General features: G+C 42.0%; 1 protein-coding gene across 2 annotated transcripts in view; it reads left to right on the top strand.

Moving 5' to 3' along the window:
* The first annotated feature begins 242 nt into the window (after window positions 1-242).
* The window catches only part of LOC126700400 (F-box protein PP2-B10-like), a 110072-nt gene continuing 89480 nt past the window's right edge, over window positions 243-20834 (top strand). Inside the window, exons 1-3 of one of the 2 annotated variants that reach the window (XM_050398550.1) lie at window positions 243-625; window positions 1183-1301; window positions 1390-2016. In XM_050398550.1, coding sequence (XP_050254507.1) covers window positions 323-625; window positions 1183-1301; window positions 1390-1825 — 858 coding nt within the window. In that variant the 5' untranslated portion in view covers window positions 243-322 and the 3' untranslated portion in view covers window positions 1826-2016. Of the gene's footprint in view, window positions 626-1182; window positions 1302-1389; window positions 2017-20834 lie in introns of those variants that run through there. The other variant, XM_050398546.1, reaches the window with a different exon arrangement.

Raw genomic sequence — 20834 nt, forward strand, 5'->3', positions numbered from 1 at the left:
GATAAGGGAGTATATATATATATATATATATATATATATATATATATATATATTTTATGAAAGATAAGGGTGTATATATTTTGTATTCATAACAGGTTCCAATCAAACAGAAATGTGAAAGGGCCTTTTTTTTTTTTTTTTTTTTTTTTTTTTTTTTTTATTTTATTTTCTATTTAAGTCAAACCTGAACCATAGAGGATAGATAGTATCGAAAAGAACAAAAACTTCATTAAGGAATAAGCAATTATTAAAACCAACGAAAAGAAAGTGGAATGTGTGTGTGTGTGTGTGAGAGAGAGAGAGAGAGAGAGAGAAGAAAATAATGGAAAGAGAGAGAGAAGGAGAAAGGAATGGTGTGGACATATCAGTATTACCAGAGGGATGCATATCGAACATAGTATCATTGACGAGTCCTAAGGATGCTTGCACAGCTTGTGCGGTTTCTCCTATATTCCGTGCGGCTGCCGAGTCCAACGCTGTCTGGGAGACGTTCTTGCCGCCCGATTATCAAGCCATCATTACTCGATCATCATCAACTTCATTGGATTCCTCGAACTTCTCTTCAAAGAAACAGCTCTACCTCAGTCTCTCCGATAACCCCATCTTGATCGACGATAATAAAAAGGTACTATTAACAAACAATCCCATATTATGGTGTGATCCTCAATCACAACCACACACTAACATTGAACATATGATATTTGTTAGTTCTTTATCAAATAAAAAGGATAATGCTCAAACTAAAACAAATTTTACTGAGTTAGCTTTTGAGGTCTCTATCTTTCTCAAACTTTGTGTGAGGCTCTGGTTTACATACTTATTGTACTCTATGCTAGTCCCACTGAAACTCAATTGTTAATCTTCATATATATGGCTAACAGCTTTGAAAATTAATAACCTGGTAACTCTGATCCACATGGAAGCAGCAACATTGGGTGGATTGGTTTCACTATGGACTCTTGATTTTGCTTTTGGTTTAAATTAGTTATGTGAGCATGCACAAATTTAGTTATAGCGCCATGGGCGAATAGAAAAACAGAATAAACACACACACACACAAAAGGAGCTTCTATCTCCGTGTTCAAATTATGAAAGATTTGGTTGTATGTATGCTTGTGGCCAGTGAAAGCAGTACCATGCTGAATAGAACCATATCTGTGCTGATCTTCTTTCTCTCTACAGAGCTTTTTCTTGGACAAATCGAGTGGTAAGAAATGTTACCTTCTTGCTGCAAGGGACCTTTGCATTGTATGGGGTGGCACTCCTCAGTATTGGAGATGGATTTCTTTACCTGAATCTAGGTCTATCCCTACTTTATTTTAGTACTCCTTTTTATAATTTTTGGCTTTTCATATAGTTTTTAATTATGTACATGTAAATATCAAACAGGTTCCCAGAGGTAGCTAAACTTTTAGATGAGTGGTGGTTTGACATCCGTGGCAAGATACATACTTCCATGCTGTCTCCGAATACAAACTATGCCGCTTACCTTGTGTACAAATTGGCGAGAAGAGCCTATGGATTTACTAACCCTCCTCCAAAGGCTTCAGTTGGAAAAAGTGGAGAAGGTGAAGACTATAAACAAACTGTTTGTTTGTGCATGCCTGCTGTGGAGCCAAGCCAGCAAGACCAGGTTGTACTGCCGCAGCAGCACACTTCACATCCGAAACTGAGAAAAGATGGGTGGTTAGAGATTGAATTGGGTGAGTTTTTCAATAAGGGAGGAGAAGATGAACTGCAGATTAGACTTATGGAGGTAGAAGCTGGTACCCAAAAGACTGGTCTCATTGTTGAAGGGATCGAGATCAGACCAACAAAGGGGTGATAAAAACCGGTCTTCTTTATCATTAAGTGGCATTGATATTGCAATACTGTCAAACTTATATTGTGTTAATTTTTTTCTTTATTGACAAAATTTTGCACTTAAAAAGCTTCAAGATTACTGGTAAAAGCCATCTGAGTGTTATTTAAACTCATGATTCTCCTAATTTGGCCTACGCTTCTCTTTTATTTAAACCCCTCGACTCTGCTTTGTCATTGTTCTTTTGAGTTTTGGTTATTGTTCGATATATCATTGAGCCCAAAACCGTTTGTCTCATTGTAAACTAGATATTTATGCTCTCTTTTGTTTATTGATAGAACCATTAGTCCCAAATTTCTACAAATCTAGTAGTATAATGGAAAAAAACAAAGCATTAAACTATAACCAATGACTAGTGCCACAAAAAATTTTAGAAAATATTTCTCAACTATCAAGATGACAAATTATTAATGATAAATGAATAAGTGATGTTAACAGTCTAAATTAAAACCTATCCTCCAAACTTGTCAACTCAATTATTGTGAAAATTATTGTTGTAGCATTACTCTCATGAAACTCACCTACTACATCAGCATAAGCATCTTAATATTGAGAGCCAAAAAAAGTAGTTCCACATCTCATATTATTAAGAGCCATAAAAAATAGTTGAATCAATTATAATATTAGGTTAAATTAATCCGATACTATACATGTTCCCATTAAAAGCTAGTTGAATTATGTTTCATCTTCTCTAACCGTTACCCTGTCTCTACAAATTCTGACTTAACATTTTTTTTTTCCATTTTATTTATGTTAACATTTGATTTTTCATTGTTTACCTTTTGGGATGTAAGAGAAAAGATGACATGCTACTCTGTAGGTAATAATGAAACTAATTTTATGTGATTCAACCATTTGAATTATATTATTTTAGAACTCAATTCTAAATTTCTTTGTATCCCAAAGGTTAACGATTAGTTATGTACCTATTCTTAATGAAACTAATTTTTCCCTCTCCAGTTTTCTGCTTTTTTGGGTTTTAACAATCATATAATGGTACAAAATAGCAGAGACCTAATGATAAAATTATGCTACTTTGTCGACAATAATGAAAATAATAGCAACTATTATACATCCATACTAAATGGTGAAGGTCACTAAACCAAACAATTAAGGAGTTTCTTTTTGAATTTTTATTTGAAGAAGTATGAAATTATATACATAAAAATTGTATGTCATACAAAGTTAATCTTATTCATATAAAAATTTTGATACCTATTTGACAATATTCATTCATTGAAAACTTCTAAAAATGATAACAAATATCAACATTTTCCAACAATAAGCAACTAAGTTTTGCTAAAACCTTGTCACAATATTTAAATTTTCGCAATAAATGATGTCATATGCTACAATTAAAACTCTTAATCAAATACTTTCAACCATACACAATGAAAATTTTGTCATTTATACTTTCTTCTTTATCATTCTACATGAGTCTAGGTGCAATTTTTTAGCTTAATTAGCTTTTAATGAACACCCATTTTAAGCAACAACAACAACCAAAAAAAAAAAAAGGAAGAAGAAGAAGAAGAAGATAACAAAGGGCATGTGTCATCAAATTAATTTTCCATTAGATAAATTATAAGTTTCGAAAATTTAAATCTAGAAAATCAATGTTCTCTAGGTGACAAATAAAACATCTTATATTACCATTCCAACTTTCTAAGCATTACTTCCATCTAAAACTCAAAATACGTGAAGAAAAGTTTTAGGATGTTAAAATTTAGTGGGAGTATTTTTTAGACATTACACAATGGAATATTTTAAGAATCATAAGCTTTCATTAGGTTTAATTGAGAGAATAACAATATGACATATTTTCTCTTTTCCAAAATATTAAGGGGGAAATTACTTGATTTTAAAATTTAAAGAGGAATTGTGAACTACTCCAAACATAAAGGATGAAAAGTGTTTTTAATCCTATATATATATATATATTTTTTTTTTTTTTGGTGTGTGTATGTAAAACTATGTTTTTACTTAAAATGGTGCATAAAGAAAAAAAAAATACAAAACAAAATACAAAAATTCAATCCAAGAAAACTGTACATGAAACAATGAATTTTTGCTCAATAAAAATTGATTAATAAAAAATAATATTCTAGAAACACAAAAAATGGCACAACATTTTCATAATACCTTCATAACTTTGTTATATTTTACTTCAACTTGTAAAAAAATTGACACTTAGCAGTTGTGAAAATATTGTGACGATAATAAGATATTTTAACATTTTAACAAGATAAATGTTATTTCCACAACATTTTCATCACAATTCATTAGTAGTAGGTTATTACACGTTGTTATTGGTGGACAAAAAAGTAATTTCATTGGTAAGTTTAAATTAGAATAACAATTTACCACCCAAGATTTGTTATGAAAATGATGTGAAAAATGTTGTGGTTTTAGCCCCTTTTTTTTTTTTTTTTTTTTTTTTTTTTACAATACCTTTATTTTTAGTTGTGGTTGGTTCCAATATGATATTTTATTATTCTATTTTGATATATAAAGAATTAACACTTTAACCATTGTGAAAATATTGTGACAACTTGATATATATATATATATATATATATATATGTAAGGGCAGGGTTTGGTACTCGGGAAAAAAAGGAGGATTTCGATATTATAACAATTACCCTGTTCTTCTCACACATCATCTCTATCTGTGCAGGTGTTTTTTCAATTGCCCAAAAGCACGCTCCTAACATTTCGGCATTCGAGGTGCATTTGCATTTGTTTTCTGCAGCTCCATGTTCCCCACGTTCTACTGTACGATGGAAAACCAACGGTGGGAGATTTTATGGGGACTTGGGCAGGAATTCTCTTGCTTACTTTTCCCTCTCATACATATATTGCCTAAAAACTTCATTTGATTCACTTTTTGCACTCTCAAATCTCAAGAACTAGTTCGAGGAGTCCTTCCCTTCCGTAAGTCATTTTCAGTATATTTCTTTTTTCTTCTCATTTTCTCTTCTATTTTTCTTTATTTAAAGCCCTTTCTTCCTCGACCCCCCTAACTTCACCTCGCCTCCCTACCACCTTCAACCTTTCTGTCACATGGGTAGATTCGCTTAGCTAGTAGACACCCCAGAGGGTCTAAAGAGTTTCAAAGCTCAATATTGAATCCCACTAAGAGTCTCTATTAGATATTACAAACAGGGAGAATGGTACACTTAGAGGCAAGAGGGAGAAGTGGTAATCCCAATGATCGCCTTTATAGAGGGTGGGACGAGAATCCCTATGGGTAGAGTAACTAGATATTGCCCATAGACTCACCCCCACCCAATGCGCCCCCAATATGTTTAGGATTCTAGGTAGCGTAGATGCCCTCAATGAGAAGATGGGTGTGAACCTCACCCATCATGACGTTAATTGGATTTACAATCGTCATAAACTAACAGGGCAGGGGTATTACCTAAAAACTAGAGTTCCTGCGGTTGGGATCATATTGTGTCTCCCCGAGTCTAACAAAGGTATGAATAAGGATTTTCTAATCATCTCAAGGAAGTGGCACGATCAGCTTCATCGTCCGACTAGAGAAGGGACACCAAGTGGGGTACTTTAGGTCGAGGTTTATGACTCTAACAATAACCTTTTTTCTTACTAACATTTTCTTTGCTCAATCTTTCTATTTGTACTTGTAATTTATTTTTTTTCTTTTATATGTGCTGTTTTCTAACAACATTTGTGCTTCTGATGGACCTACAGATAATTACTCTTCTATCCCAAACTTCAGCCTTGTTAATGAGCCAGACTTGACCAACATACTCAAGGCCGAGATCTTTGTCCATAAAGATGGACAACTCAGAGCAGCCCACCTCATCCCCGGCTACAACCCCATCTCATCTAGCTTTTAGGCGCCCAAGTACGTGATCAAAGCGAAAGACCGCTGCCTTCACTTGATCAAAATCATTGTACCAGGCTTCCTTAACCTAAGCCCTACTCCAGAAGGCGTACAGCAAGTAGAATTACCCTTCCAATACACAGTCGAGGAAGAAGCGACTCCTTCCCAGCCAACTATCAAAGAAGAAGAAGAAGAAGTTGAAGTCTCAGACTCCAAGGATGACTTCGAGGTCTTCAACCAGCCCCAATCCCTAGAAGTTCCAACTGGTGGTTTCAACCATCTTCCCCCAGCCCAAGTAAGCCAATCCTAGGAAGCTTCCACTGTCCCTGACGCTATGGTGCTACAACGAAAAACCAGATCAAGTCTTTTAGATTTGTTGGAGTCTCATGCTGGAGGTTACATGCCCGAAAAGGCAATCCAGACCAAGCCTTTCACCCCTCCCTCTACTCAGGCTTCCCAACCTGACCCTACCAACAAGAAGAGGAAGAGGGACTAGAAGGGGAAGGAGGTGGTGGAGGAAGGGAAGGGCCTTCCTTCCAAGGAAGGTGAGCCCCAAAAGGGAGCCAAAGCAGCCAAGACCACTCACAAAAGGCCCTCAAGCGAAGGATCCATGGTGGAGAGGGGGAATGACTGCCAAGTTAAGATACCAGCTTGGAACCTCGCCTTGGTGTTGGACAAAGCTCCTCTTCCAACTAATGCCTTTATAAGGGACTTCTAATATGGGAAGGCTGAGTATGTGGCCAACGCTGTGGAACAGGCCCTTTTGCTGCCCGAGGACATGGCCGATCTCAGGTCCGTGAAGAAGCATGAAGTGTTCCTCAGTCTGAAAAGGGACTTTGCCCAGGTAAGCCTTTTAAATGATTTTTTTTTTTTTTTTTTTTTTTTTTTTTTTTTTTTTTAACTTAAGGTTATGATTGCTTTTTTCTAACCATTATGTTTTTTCCTTGAAAGGCAGTTCAAGCTGCACATAGGGCCAAGGAGTTGGTGAAAAACTTATATAGGCAAATGAAGGATGAGGAGAGGAGGCGCATTGCAGTTGTGGATGCCTTTAATGTAGCCAAGAAAAGGATTCAAGAGCTGAACAACAAACTAACCAAGGCTAACAGAGATAAGAAAAAAGTTGTGGCTGCCTTGTAAGGAGCTGAGAACTAGGTAAAGAGTCAATGCAAACAACTCCACCAGACCTCGGACCAGCTAACTGCAGCCAAAGAGCAAATTGAGGTCCTAAATAAAAAGCTAGAAGAGGCTTAGAAGGCCATAAACAAAGCTGAACAAGATGGCTATGAAGTAGGGGTAACAAAGACCGAGGAGGCACTTAGGGCTAAAGTCTCGGGGGTGTTTAGAACATACTGCCTCCAAGTGTGGAATGGGGCACTCAATCAAGTTGGGGTTGAGGCCTCCTCTGCCCTTAGGAGAGCAGAGAATGTGTATTATCCCTCTGCAATCCGAGAATCAGGCCCTCTAAGCTCCAAAGTTGAAGTTGCTTCCAAGGAGATAGATCCTTACCAGGGTAGTTCTGCCAAGGCCTTCCCTTCTTCCAACAGTCCTTCAAAAAAGGCAAGATAGACTGAGATAGATGAAAGGGATAAAGATACAACTAAAGGGGTGGTCCCTGATGCCACCAAGCCTCCAACTACACCCAAGGACTCCTATAAGGGTAAGGAAACATCTTAGAGCCTAGAGATTGTCCTAGCTACCCTTCCCATGCTTGCCAAGGAGGACCCCAAGGGCAAAGGTCCAACCTCCACAACTGCTAAAACTGCCAAGTCCACCAATGCCATAGGAAAAGACAACCCTCCACTAAAGATCAAATAGAGCTTAGGCTAAAGTCTATAGACTTTTTTTGTTTTCATGTAATTGTAATTTATATCTTTAAAGTTGTACTTCTTTTTCCCTTTTTCAAGGCTTTATCTAATGATAAGTGTTAACTTTCTTTTATGCTTCATTATAATTGTGCAAAGTCAAACCTAATTTTTGTCCTACTTTAAACTTAATCAATATAAGTATAATCTATAATCCCTTTCAATTCATGATATACTCTCATTCTGGACTTTAAACAATTGCTTACTCAAGTAATAATATAACTACCACAATCTCTGCAATCAATAACATAATAAGTTAAGTCTTTCAGACCTACAACCTTTAACAGAATGTACTCTTGACTTCAAAAATGTGCCTTATACATCTGAAACAAGTAATTCGCTTGATTATATGTGCTTTAGGCTTTTCTTTTCAACCTTAAAAAATGGTAAACTAGGTACTTACTTATAGTTTCACCTGCTCATCCACTTGACAACATATCAAAACAGTGATAGGTGTTAATTTACCCATAGCATATGGTCCGAGGAACTAAACATAACTAAGGTTTTGTTTAACACCTAGGGAGATACTGAATAGTGTTAATTTACCCAAGGTATATGGTCTGAGGAACCCAGTATGACCAAGGTTCTGTTTAACGCTTGAATATTTGCTTAGAAAGTATTAATTTACCTAAGGTATATGGTCTGAGGAACTAGGCATGACCATGGTTCAATTTAATACTTAAACAAATAATAAGAAATATCAATTTACTCAAGGTATGTGGTTCAAGGAACCAGGCATGACCAAGGTTCCGTTTGATACCTAAACAAATAACAAGAAATATCAATTTACCCAAGGTATGTGGTCTAAGGAACCAGGCATGACCAAGATTCTGTTTGATACCTAGACAAATAATAAGAAGCACTAATTTACCTAAGGTACGTGGTTCGCGGAATCAGACATGACCAAGGTTCTGTTTAGTTCCTCCATAAATAATCAGGAATACTAATTTACCTAAGGTATGTGGTCCGAGGAACCAAACATGACCTAGGTTCTATTTAATATTCAAACAAGTAATAAACACAACACACAATGTCAGAAATAAAAACATGGTAGAGTTGCATTTCATTAATAATAATACCTTCGCAGGTTATTTACATTCCAAGGACATGGTATGACATTTTCATCTAATTCTTCTAGGAAATAAGCCCCTATACCGACTACCGAGGTGATACGATATGGCACTTCCCAATTAGGCCCCAACTTTCCCCATGCTGGGTTTTTCGCAATACCACCAACCTTTCTTAATACTAAGTTTCCAGGCGCTAATGGTCTTAACCTCACACTTAAGTCATAGCCCTGTTTGAGCTTTTGTTGATAACATGCTAGCTGAACCATGGCATTTTCTCTCTGCTCTTCAATCAAATCCAAGCTCTTCTCTAATAAGCTGTCATTGCTGCTTGGAGTGAACAAGCTTGTCTTTAGCGTTGGGAATCCAGTCTCTAGAGGAATCACAGTCTTGGCCCCATAAGTCATTAAAAAGGGTGTTTCCCCTATTGACCTGCAAGGGGTAGTCTGATATGTCCAGAGAACATGTGGCAACTCTTCCACCCATTTGCCCTATGCATCATCCAAGCCCAATAATATGAGCAAAAGGCCCCTATAATATCCAGCCCTATTGAGCAAAAGGCCAAGGACTAGGCAGAGGATTAAGGACACCCCCTGGCTGATGAATGTTTGGAGCAAATCTCTAACATTGGTCACACTTCTTCACATATTCTTGTACTTCATTTTGCATATTTGGCCACCAATACCCTTGAGTGAGGGCCGTGAGACAATGATCTGCCTCATGTATGACTTCCATAAATCCCTTCGTGTAACTCTTCTAGGAGTGGCTCTACTGCTTCAGGATGAACGCATAATAAATATGGCCTAGAAAAAGAGCGCTTGTATAACTTTTGATCTTCAAACAACCAAAAACGAGGAGCTTTTCTTCGCACTTTATCAGCCTCTCTCTTCTCCTCGGGCAAGATGTCATCCTTAAGGAACAGCATAATAGGATCCATCTAACTAGACCCTACCCTAATTTGATGAACCTTGACCTTCCTCTTCTTCATCCCAGTAGGCTTACATAAATCCTCAACTAGGATAACCTGAGATAAACCCTGTGCTTAGGAGGTTGTGAGTGGCAAAAGAGTTAGCATACGTATTTCTGCTTTAGGGAATTGTTGTAAGGTGAAAGACTCGAACCCTGATTGCAAGTGCCTAACTTGATTCAAATACTCTTACATTCTCAAATCCCTGGCCTCCAATTCTCCCTTTACTTGGCCAATAACCAACTTGAATCAGAAAATACTTCCACTATTTTTCCTCCCATTTTCTGAACCATAGCCATTCCTACCAACAAAGCCTCATACTCAGCCTCATTGATCGTGGCTGAGAAGTCCAACCTTAAGGACTTCTCAATAATAATATTTTTAGATGATATTACAACTAGCCCCACTCTAGATCCTCTTTGATTTGCTGCACCATCAACGTATACCTTCCAAGATAAAGGTCCTTGTGAGGAAATGATTCTAACTGATTTTTCATCCATGTTTAGCTTCTCTCCATCCTCTTCCAATGGAGACTAAGTAAACTCAACCATCAAATCTACAAGGACCTGGCCCTTAAGTAAACTCAGCCCTCAAAAGCCCTTAGGATTGTACCCCACTTGGCAATTCTTCCTGTATAATCAGCTTTCCGAAGTAATGATTGAAAAGAAAGTTAGGTTAAAATCACCACTGTGTGAGCTTGGAAGTAATGAAGGAGCTTCCATGTAGCATGCACAACTGCCAAGATGGCCTTCTTTAATGGTAAATTACGAATTTCTGCTTCATGCAATGACCTGCTCACATAATAAACTGGTTTTTACACCCCATCATCAACTCGTATCAGTACTAAGTTTACAGCATGAAAGGCTACAGTAATGTAAGCAAATAGAACCTCCTCTTCCTTGGGCTTAGACATAATGGGTGGTTGAGAAAGATATTCCTTCAATTGCTAGAAGGCCAAGGCACACTCTTCGGTCCACTCAAATCTCTTCCATGTATGCAACAACTGGAAGAAAGGCCTGCACTGGTCTGCGGACCGAGAGACGAATCGATTCAAAGAAGTAGTCATTCCTATCAACTTATGGACTTCTTTGGGATTCCAAGGAGGCTGCAAATTGTTAATTGCTCTAATCTGATCAGGGTCAACTTCAATTCCGCAATAGGTGACCATATAACCCAAAAATTTGCTTGAGTTAACACTAAAAAAACACTTAAGAAGTATTAAGGTGCAATTTGTGTTCCCTCAGTATTTCAAAAATGTTCCCGAGGCCATCTGCGTGCTTGGACTCTACCTTGCTCTTCACCACCATATCATCTATGTAAACCTCAATATTTTTGCCTAGTTGAGGTTCAAGCATCCTGATCATCATCCTTTGATAGGTAGACCCTACATTTTTCAACTCAAAGGGCATCACTCTATAGTGATAGTGATAATTTCCAGTGGGCATAACAAAAACTGTCTTCCCCTGATCGCCCAAAGTTAATGGTATTTGATGGTACCCTGAAAGGCATCTAAAAAACTCATCCTAGGATGGTCTACAGTTGTATTCACTAACTAATCTATTCGAGGATGGGGAAGGGGTCCTTTGGGCAAGCTTTATTTAAATCGATGAAGTCTATGCATACTCACCACTTCCCATTTTTCTTCTTCACCACCACTGTATTGGCTAACCACTCCGAGTAAAACACCTCTTTTATAGCCCCTGACCGCTTAAGCTTAACCACCACCTCCTTGACAGCATTAGAATGCTCCTTAGATGAGCACCAAGGTAATTGCTTTTTGGAAACGACAAATGGATTGACATTTAAATGATGGCAGATAAAATCTGGATCTACTCCTGCAGCTTTGTAAGCACTCCACGCAAACACATCAACATTCTTCTTAAGAAATACTATCAGCTTTTCCTTCTCTTGAGGAGGCAACTGAACTCCAACTTGGAAAAACTTCTCCTCATCATTGTTAATAACAATTTTTTCTAATTCCTCACATTTTGCCCTTTCTCCCACTACCTCCGTGGACAAAATTGGCATCATTGATTGCTATGATCCTTGCTCGACAAAGGCCGAGGATTGCTCTCTAGTCTAATGTCTAATTGCAACCATCAAGCACTGTCTAGCCATAGACTGGCTCCTAACCAGCTCCTCAACCTAGTCCCCGGACGGATATTTCACCTTCAAGTATAGGGTGGAAGAAACAGCCCCCATGGCATAGAGCCAGGGTCTTGCCACAATGGCAGTGTAAAGGGAGTAGGCATCCACCACAATGGAGTCTACCTCTACCACTTCTGATCTTACTTGTATAGGTCAGGTCCTAAGGTCTCAATCTAAGCCCCTTATATAAATCAGGGTACATAATCTCTACACCGCTGCCCTAATCTACCAGCACATTCTTCATATCATATCCTCCTATCCTAGGAATAACTACTAGGGTATCATCATGTGGCTATAAGGTTCCAACTTTATCCTCATCAGAAAAGCTCAAAGCTGGTCGGACCTCCACTCTACCTCTCTTTAGATCAGGGGACAAGTCTTTTGCAAGTGGCTGAGCTACAGACATCACCATGGATGGCTGAGAACTAGTTCTTCCTAGAGCAGTAAGAATGACACTAATTGTACCTAAATGTGGTCTTGTAGAAGCATCTCTCTGAGCTCCCGACCCTGCCTCACTACCCTGTTCATTGGGTTGATACAGGAATTGCTTTAACTTCCCAATCTTAACCAATTGCTCCAAATGACTCCACAACACCCTTCAATCTTCTATAGTATGCCCCCGCTCTTGGTGATATTGGCAATGAAGGCTTTGGTTGCGCTTCATGAGGTCTCCCCCCATCTTATTTGGCTATTTAAAGTACGACTCACTCTTAATTTTTTCCAAGATTTGGTGCACACGCTCTTGGAACACAGTGCTAACCACCTGAGTAGCAATAGATCCAGATTGCCCAGCAAAATCTCTTCGAGGTTGGTTATTGTTATATCTATCCGACCTAAAATCCCTTATATCCTGAGAGACCACCTTAGCTTTCCCTTTCCCTTGTTATTGGTCGTCTTCGACCTGCTTATACTCGTCAATACAGTCTATGAGCTTACGCATACTCCTAACAGGCTTTCTTGTCAGAGATTTTCTTAAATCATGCTCGACGGGTAGGCCAACCTTGAAAGTCCTTATAGCCACATCAGCAAAGTTCCCATCTATCTCATTAAACATTTCCCAATATCTGTAAGAATACATTTTTAGGGTTTCCTCTTCTTATATAGTCATAGACAACAAGAAATCTAAGGGCCGAGGAACTCTACTGCAAGTAACAAAACGAGCCTCAAAAGCTCTAGTAAGCTCCTTCAAGGAGTTAATAGAACCTTCCTTCAAACCATGAAACCATCTCATCGCCACGGAGCCTAAACTGGATGGGAACACCTCACACATCAAAGTCTCATTCTTTGAGTGAACAACCATTCTCTGGTTGAAGTGGCTAACATGCTCCACAGGGTCTATTCTGCCATTATACATGGTGAACATTGGCTGAGTAGACTACCGAGGAAGTTTTCCCCCCTCAATCCAATGTGTAAAAGGTGACTTAGAAATCTGGTTCAGCGCCCTACTTATAGCATCATTGCCCAGACCTTTGCAAGACGAACTCTTCCTTCTTCGCCTATAATGGTGATCCTTATCGCACGAAAAAGATTCGCTAGGAGGAGTCCTTAACCTGGGCCGATAGCTATTATCCCTATCATCATCAGAAGAAGGGTCAGAAGTTGAAAGAGTTCCTCTACGTCGCTCATGGTGTAACCTCCTCCGCAAATGGTCAATCTCCAATTGCATGCTTCTAGTATTCTCTTCATGAAAGAGGTGACTCCCACTTCGAGATTGGCTCTTACTAGTATGCATGGTATGCATACTAACCTCCCGGTCCCTCCTTTGTTCAAGATTGAGAAATTGGTCTTAATGTTGGGAACCAACAGACTCTTCCCAGTTTGGCCCTGAGCCTACCATAGCTAAATGTTGATCTCACTAAAACTCAAGTTATTCCCACAAACAGCACCAATTGTAAGGGCAGGGTTTGGATCTTAAGCTCAAAAGGTAAAAGGATTAAGGCCCAAAGAGCCCAATACAAAGAATTTGTAGAGAGTGACCTGAAAACTAGGCTTCAATGAATTGGACAACACTCACAATGGATTAAAGATGATAAGAAAATAAAGACAAACAAGTTTTATGTAAAGAAATTCTTCCTTGGCAAAGTCCGAGGAGAGTAGTTCTTAAATATATTTCTCTTAGACTTGATTATAATTATAGTTCTTAATGCTACAGTATTTTTTTTTTTTTTACAGATTCTTAGCCAACCCCTTGTAATGAGGTTTTCCTCCTTTATATTGATCTGTCTTACTTCATCTCAACCCTCCACGTGTTGGTCAAGTTACCTATCTTGATCTTTGTCCCATCAGCACCTTCTTGAAGTCTTTGGGGGTAGTTGTAAGGCTGAATATCACTATTCAGGTATCACCTCCACATTAATGTGATCAAAGAAATAGCTACAGAACATTTAATGCGGTAGTAACAACTTTCCCTTAGATATTTCTTAGCTTCCCTTTGTCCTATTCCCTCCTGACGTTTACCCTTACTAGTAGAATTGCCCTAAGGGTTGCTCTCAATGGCAGGTCAACCCTTTTGACCTCTACTCTGTTAAGCAAATGGGGCATTTTTCCTAAGACTACCTTCCCAAACCCTCATGACCAGAATCCTATCATAACTCATTGATTTGTACTTCTTCGCCAACGTCTACCTGTCCTTGGACTACTAAATGTCCTTGGACAAGGCCCACAACTCAATATACATTCTTGAGCTTTTCATCCCTACAATAAATATATATATATATATATATATATATATATTTATATATATAAAAGAAAAGCTCAAACCAAGCTGGTGTACTAATAATAAAATAAAAAGAAATATGTCATCTCACCAAATTGAAGTGGGGCGTTTTTCCATTGACATTTAACAAAACTGAAGTGTCTATAGAAAGTATTAAAACAGTGCGTTTTTAGTAGCTAGTTTCCAAAACTTGACAAAACCAAAAAATGACCATAGATAGAACCATTAGCTTTTTTTTATATATAGACTGATGAGGATAAAATTATGCTGGCCAGCGTGACGGTACATAACGGACAAGAGCGACGGTGAAGACCTAAAAAGAGGTGACGGCACGTACTTAACAAGGGAGACGGTGAATGCCTTGCAATGGTGACGAGACGGTCTTGCCGTCAGCATACCTTCGAGGCTGACGGTGACCTAAGGCAAAAGGACACAAAGCCGAAAGTCCTGAAGGTCACAGGATATGTGTAGACTGACGGGATGCATAGACTGACGGCGTCAGTCTATGAAACGCCTATTCTACACATTTACATGTACAAATAAATAACTTGCTCCCCACGTTTCATGGAACCTAAGGACTCCTATATGGAAAGGATCCCGTAAAATACGCCCAGGAAGACTCCGATAAGGAAAAGACTTCTACTCCAAGGAAAAGAGGGTCAGCCCTCTCTACTATAAAAACCCAAGCACCCTCACAAACCAAGGTACGCGTAATTTACCCTCTCTAGCACTCTAGAGCAGTGAGAATAATTCTAATTTGACCTTCGGAGGGTACTTGGCCGGTACCACACCGGTACTCCCCGCTAGGTTATTCTTTTTCGTTGTGCAGGTGCCATTAGTGATCGTACGAGGAACGTGTGACTCATTGGTGGTATTGTTTTCGGTACCATCAGTTGGCGCCGTCTGTGGGGACCGCTTTAGCACGTTCTCGCTTTCAAGACAAGAGAGTTACATGGTACTCACTCGCTCAATGGCGACCAACAACGACATTCAGGAAGAAGAAACCCCTACAACCGCGCTTGAAAGACAAGTGAGAACGCTCGCCGCCGCCGTAGAGTGCCTCACAAAGCAAAATCACGACCTAGAAGAGCAACTGAGACAGAAGAATGCAGCTCCCAATAACCAAGGAGCAGAGCAGGAAGGAACCAGCGCTGACAGGAGAAACCAGGAAGGACCCCAGGCCAGCAACGCCCCGAGCAAACCTGAACGACAGAACACGAGCATCCCCTCCCTCGCGGAAACCACTCCGCCCCTCGTCCTCGCGGAGATGCAAGCCATGAAGGAACAAATGGAGGTTATGATGAATGCTCTCAAGGGACGAGTATCGAGCGACCTTGACGATCTTGTCAACCGAACGGACTCACCGTTCACCACTACCGTCAACTCCTACCCGTTGCCGAGCAAGTTCCGCATGCCGCAGATAGACAGTTATGACGGGGTCAAGGACCCACTGGACCACCTGGAGACCTTCAAAACCCTAATGCACCTTCAAGGAGTAGCGGACGCTATCATGTGTAGGGCCTTCCCTACAACGCTAAAGGGCGCGGCAAGAATTTGGTTCAGTCGACTGACCCCAAACTCCATCAGCACCTTCAAGGAACTCAGCGCTCAGTTTACCGCACACTTTATTGGAGGCCATCGGTACAAGAAGTCTACGGCTTGCTTGATGAGTATGAAGCAGCGAGAAGACGAAACTCTAAGAGCCTACATCTCCCATTTCAATAAAGAGGCGCTCTCAATCGACGAAGCGGACGACAAGATACTTGTCGCGGCATTTACGAATGGTTTGAAGAAGGGCAAGTTTTTGTTTTCCATATACAAAAACGACCCAAAAACCATGTCAGAAGTACTTTATCGTGCCACAAAATATATGAACGCTGAAGATGCACTCTTAGCTCGGGAAGAGAGGCCTAGAAAAAGAGAACGGCAGGAAGACGGTCGGCAGGACCAAAGCCGAAAAAAGGCAAGAACCGCGGACCGAAGGGACGAAAGACGCCCTAAGCCCCTGGGGGGAAGGTTCACAAGCTTCACTCCGCTAACAGCCCCGATAGATCAAGTCCTTATGCAGATCAAGGACGAGGAGTCGCTGACGTTCCCAGGGAAGCTGAAGAGTGACCCCAACAAACGTTCACGAGATAAGTACTGCCGATTCCACCGCGACCACGGCCACGACACAGCAGATTGCTATGACCTCAAGCAGCAGATTGAAGCCCTTATTAGACAAGGAAAGCTGCAGAGATTCGTTAGCAAGGAGAGGGCGGATCCCCCCGCACAAGACCAGCACCCCCGACGGGACAATGAGCGACCAAGGCCCCCAATTGGGGATATAAGGATGATCGTAGGAGGGATAACCGCTGCCGGGTCATCCAAGAAGGCCCGTAAGACCTATCTCCGGCTGATACAGAATGTTCAACTGACGGGAGCCGTGCCGAAGATAGCAAGAAGAGAAGGTCCCGTGATCGGATTCTCAGAAGAAGACGCACGACGCCTTCACCATCCCCATGACGACGCACTCGTCGTCAGCTTGCGTGTAGGAGATTACAATATGCACCGGGTGCTCGTCGACAACGGCAGTTCAGCAGATATCTTATACTACACCGCGTTCCAGCAGATGAGGATCGACAGGGGGCGGCTGATCCCGACAAATGCCCCGCTTGTCGGCTTCGGTGGGAGCCGAGTATTCCCACTGGGCGCAGTTACCCTATCCGTAGTTGTGGGTGATTACCCCCAACAGATAGCCAGGGACGTGACATTCTTGGTTGTTGATTGCTCATCAGCCTACAACGCTATCCTCGGGCGACCCACGCTCAACTCATGGAAGGCAGTAACCTCCACCTACCACCTGATGATTAAGTTCCCAACTGACTACGGAGTAGGGGAGTTGCGCGGGAATCAGATGGCCGCGCGCGAATGTTACATAGCCATGGTGGAAATGGAGGATCAGGTTCAGACTTTAAGTATAGAAGAGCACCGGACGGTAACGGAGCCGGTTGAGAAGCTAGAAGAGATACCCCTTGACAGTTCCGATCCTGGCCGAACGACCAGAATTGGAACACTCGCTAACACCACGACCCGTCAAGAGCTCATAACATTCCTTAGGCAAAACCAAGACGTATTCGCATGGGGTCATGAAGATATGCCAGGAATAGATCCTTCAATCATGGTGCATAAGCTGAATGTGTCGCCCGCCTTTTCACCCGTCAGACAAAAGAAGAGGGTGTTTGCCCCGGAGCGGGACCGAGCCATAGCAGAGGAAGTCAGAAAACTACGGGATGCAAACTTCATCAGGGAAGTGTACTATCCCGACTGGTTAGCAAATGTAGTGATGGTGAAGAAAGCGAGCGGAAAATGGCGAATGTGTGTGGACTTCACCGACCTTAACAAGGCCTGCCCCAAGGACAGCTACCCCCTCCCCAGGGTCGATGTCCTAGTAGACTCTACGGCCCGACATCAGTTGCTGAGCTTCATGGACGCTTTCTCAGGATACAACCAAATCCGGATGCACGAAGCCGACCAGGAGAAAACGTCGTTCGTGACCAGCCAAGGCCTATTCTGCTACAAGGTCATGCCCTTCGGCCTGAAGAACGCGGGCGCAACATACCAAAGGCTCATGAACAAAATGTTCGCGCAACAAATTGGGAGGAATGTCCAGGTCTATGTAGACGACATGCTAGTCAAAAGCCGAAGGGAGGAAGATCATTTAGGAGATCTCAAAGAAACATTCGACACCCTTCGCTCTTACAACATGAAACTCAATCCGGGGAAATGTGCCTTTGGAGTGACGGCAGGAAAATTCTTGGGATTCATGGTGTCTCAAAGAGGGATCGAGGCAAACCCGGACAAGATCCGGGCCATTATGGATATGGCACCACCAAGAAGTGTGAAGGAGGTGCAAAGCCTCAATGGAAAGATAGCGGCACTGAATAGGTTCGTGTCAAGGGCGACGGACAAATGCTTGCCCTTCTTCCGAACATTGAAGAAATCCTTCGAATGGACTGACGAGTGCCAACAAGCGTTCGAAAGATTGAAGGCTTACCTCTCCTCCCCACCACTGCTAAGCCCGTCGCAGCCAGGAGAGGAACTTTTCCTCTATCTAGCCGTCTCCCCCGCAGCCGTTAGCGCGGCCTTGGTCAGAGAGGAAGAGAAGGTGCAGAAACCCGTGTACTACGCAAGCCGAGCGCTTCACGGTGCCGAAGAGAGATACCCGCCCATGGAGAAACTTGCCTTCGCATTGATTACGGCAGCCCGTAAGCTCAAGCCATACTTCCAAGCTCATACTATAAACGTCCTAACGGACAAGCCCCTACGACGGGCGATGAGCAGCCCTGAGACGGCGGGACGATTAGCACTCTGGGCCATAGAACTAAGCGAATTTGACATTCAATATCGCCCGCGGACCGCCATCAAGGGACAGATCGTCGCCGACTTTATAGCTGAGTTCACCCATGGGGAAGATGAGGGGGCAGCAGAGTCCCCTCAATGGAGCATGTATACGGACGGATCGTCCAACAGACAAGCCGCAGGGGCCGGCATCGTGCTGCTGTCGCCCGAGGGAGACATCATCGAATGTATGGTCCGTTTCGACTTCCCTGCCACCAACAATGAATCAGAGTATGAGGCTCTGATAGCAGGACTTGACCTTGCCAAAGCAGCAGGAGCCGCCAGGGTAGTCATCTACTGCGACTCACAGGTCATCACTAACCAAATAAACGGAGACTACGATTGCAAGGGCGAAAAGATGAAAAGGTACCTTGGCGAAGTAAAGACAAGGGTGGGAGACCTAGAAGCCAAACTCGTCCAGATTCCCAGAGAAGAAAATCAGAGAGCCGACCGTCTCACGAAGGCCGCTTCAGCTGAGCAAATGGTCATCCCTGGTAATGTACTCTCTTTTGTACAGCTTTCCCCGCTAATAGATCTCGGCAACATGCAGGAAATATGTTCCGACAGCAGCTGGGCAGCACCGTTAGTTTCGTACTTAAAAGACGGGGTCTTACCAGACGAGAAGGACGCCGCAAGGAAACTTAAAGTCCAGGCGGCAAGGTTCGTCCTGATAAAAGACGTCCTATACAAGAGAGGTTTCTCCCGACCGTATCTAAGGTGCTTGGGTACGGAAGAAGCAGACTACATCATGAGAGAAGTACATGAAGGAATCTGCGGAAACCACTCAGGGTCCAGATCATTGGTACACAAGCTTGTACGAGCAGGGTATTATTGGCCCACCATGCAGAAGGACGCCGAAGCCTATGTCAGGACCTGCGACAAATGCCAACGGTTCAGCAATATCATCAGGCAACCGACCGAAGAGCTGACCCCAATGACAGCCCCATGGCCGTTCGCACAATGGGGATTAGACATTATGGGACCATTCCCTACAGCTATACGGCAGCTGAAATTCCTGGTAGTAGGCATCGACTATTTCACGAAATGGGTGGAAGCTGAAGCTTTAGCCACGATTACGGAGAAAAACGTTCGGAGCTTCGTCTGGAGATGCATCGTATGCAGGTTTGGCATTCCTAGAGTCTTTGTCTCGGATAACGGGAGACAGTTCGACAACGATCACTTCCGGGACTTTTGCTCACAGTTGGGAATAAAGAACCACTACTCCTCCCCCGCCCACCCTCAAGCTAATGGACAGGTCGAAGTCACGAACCGATCCTTGCTAAAGATCATCAAGACTCGGCTCGAGGGGGCAAAAGGTATATGGCCCGAAGAATTGCCAAGTGTACTATGGGCATACAGGACGACGGCAAGAACACCCACAGGAGAGACTCCGTTCCGCCTGACGTATGGAAGCGAAGCAGTCATCCCGGCCGAAGTTGGACTCGCAAGCTACAGGGTACACAACCACGATGAGAGCAGAAACGACGAGGCTATGCGACTACAGCTCGACCTAGTGGACGAGATCAGGGCAGCAGCAGAACAAAGGCTCGCTAGGTACCAGGATCGCATGGCCAAATGCTACAACTCTCGGGTCCGACACAGAGACTTCCAAGCCGGAGACCTTGTTCTTAGAAAAGTCATGGGCGCCGCTAGGGACCCTACCCAAGGGAAGCTCGGCCCCAATTGGGAAGGTCCTTACCGAGTTTCGTCGTGGCAGAGAAAAGGTACTTACCACCTTGAAACATTGGAGGGACAGAAACTACCACATCCGTGGAACACCGAGCACCTACGGAAGTACTACCAATAGGAGCAGCAGCATGAAGACCAACTCCTTTTATATTTTCAGCAAATTATAGTTTAACTCCTCAGATTTATCGTTTATTTTAGTTTTTTCGCAACAACTTTTTTAGCCCAAAGGGCAGGATTTGGTTTTAATTACTTTTATTTAAATGCATGGCAATAAGAGGAGTTTTATTCAGAAAT

This window comes from Quercus robur, chromosome 9, assembly GCF_932294415.1.
Source record: "Quercus robur chromosome 9, dhQueRobu3.1, whole genome shotgun sequence".
NCBI lineage: Eukaryota > Viridiplantae > Streptophyta > Magnoliopsida > Fagales > Fagaceae > Quercus > Quercus robur.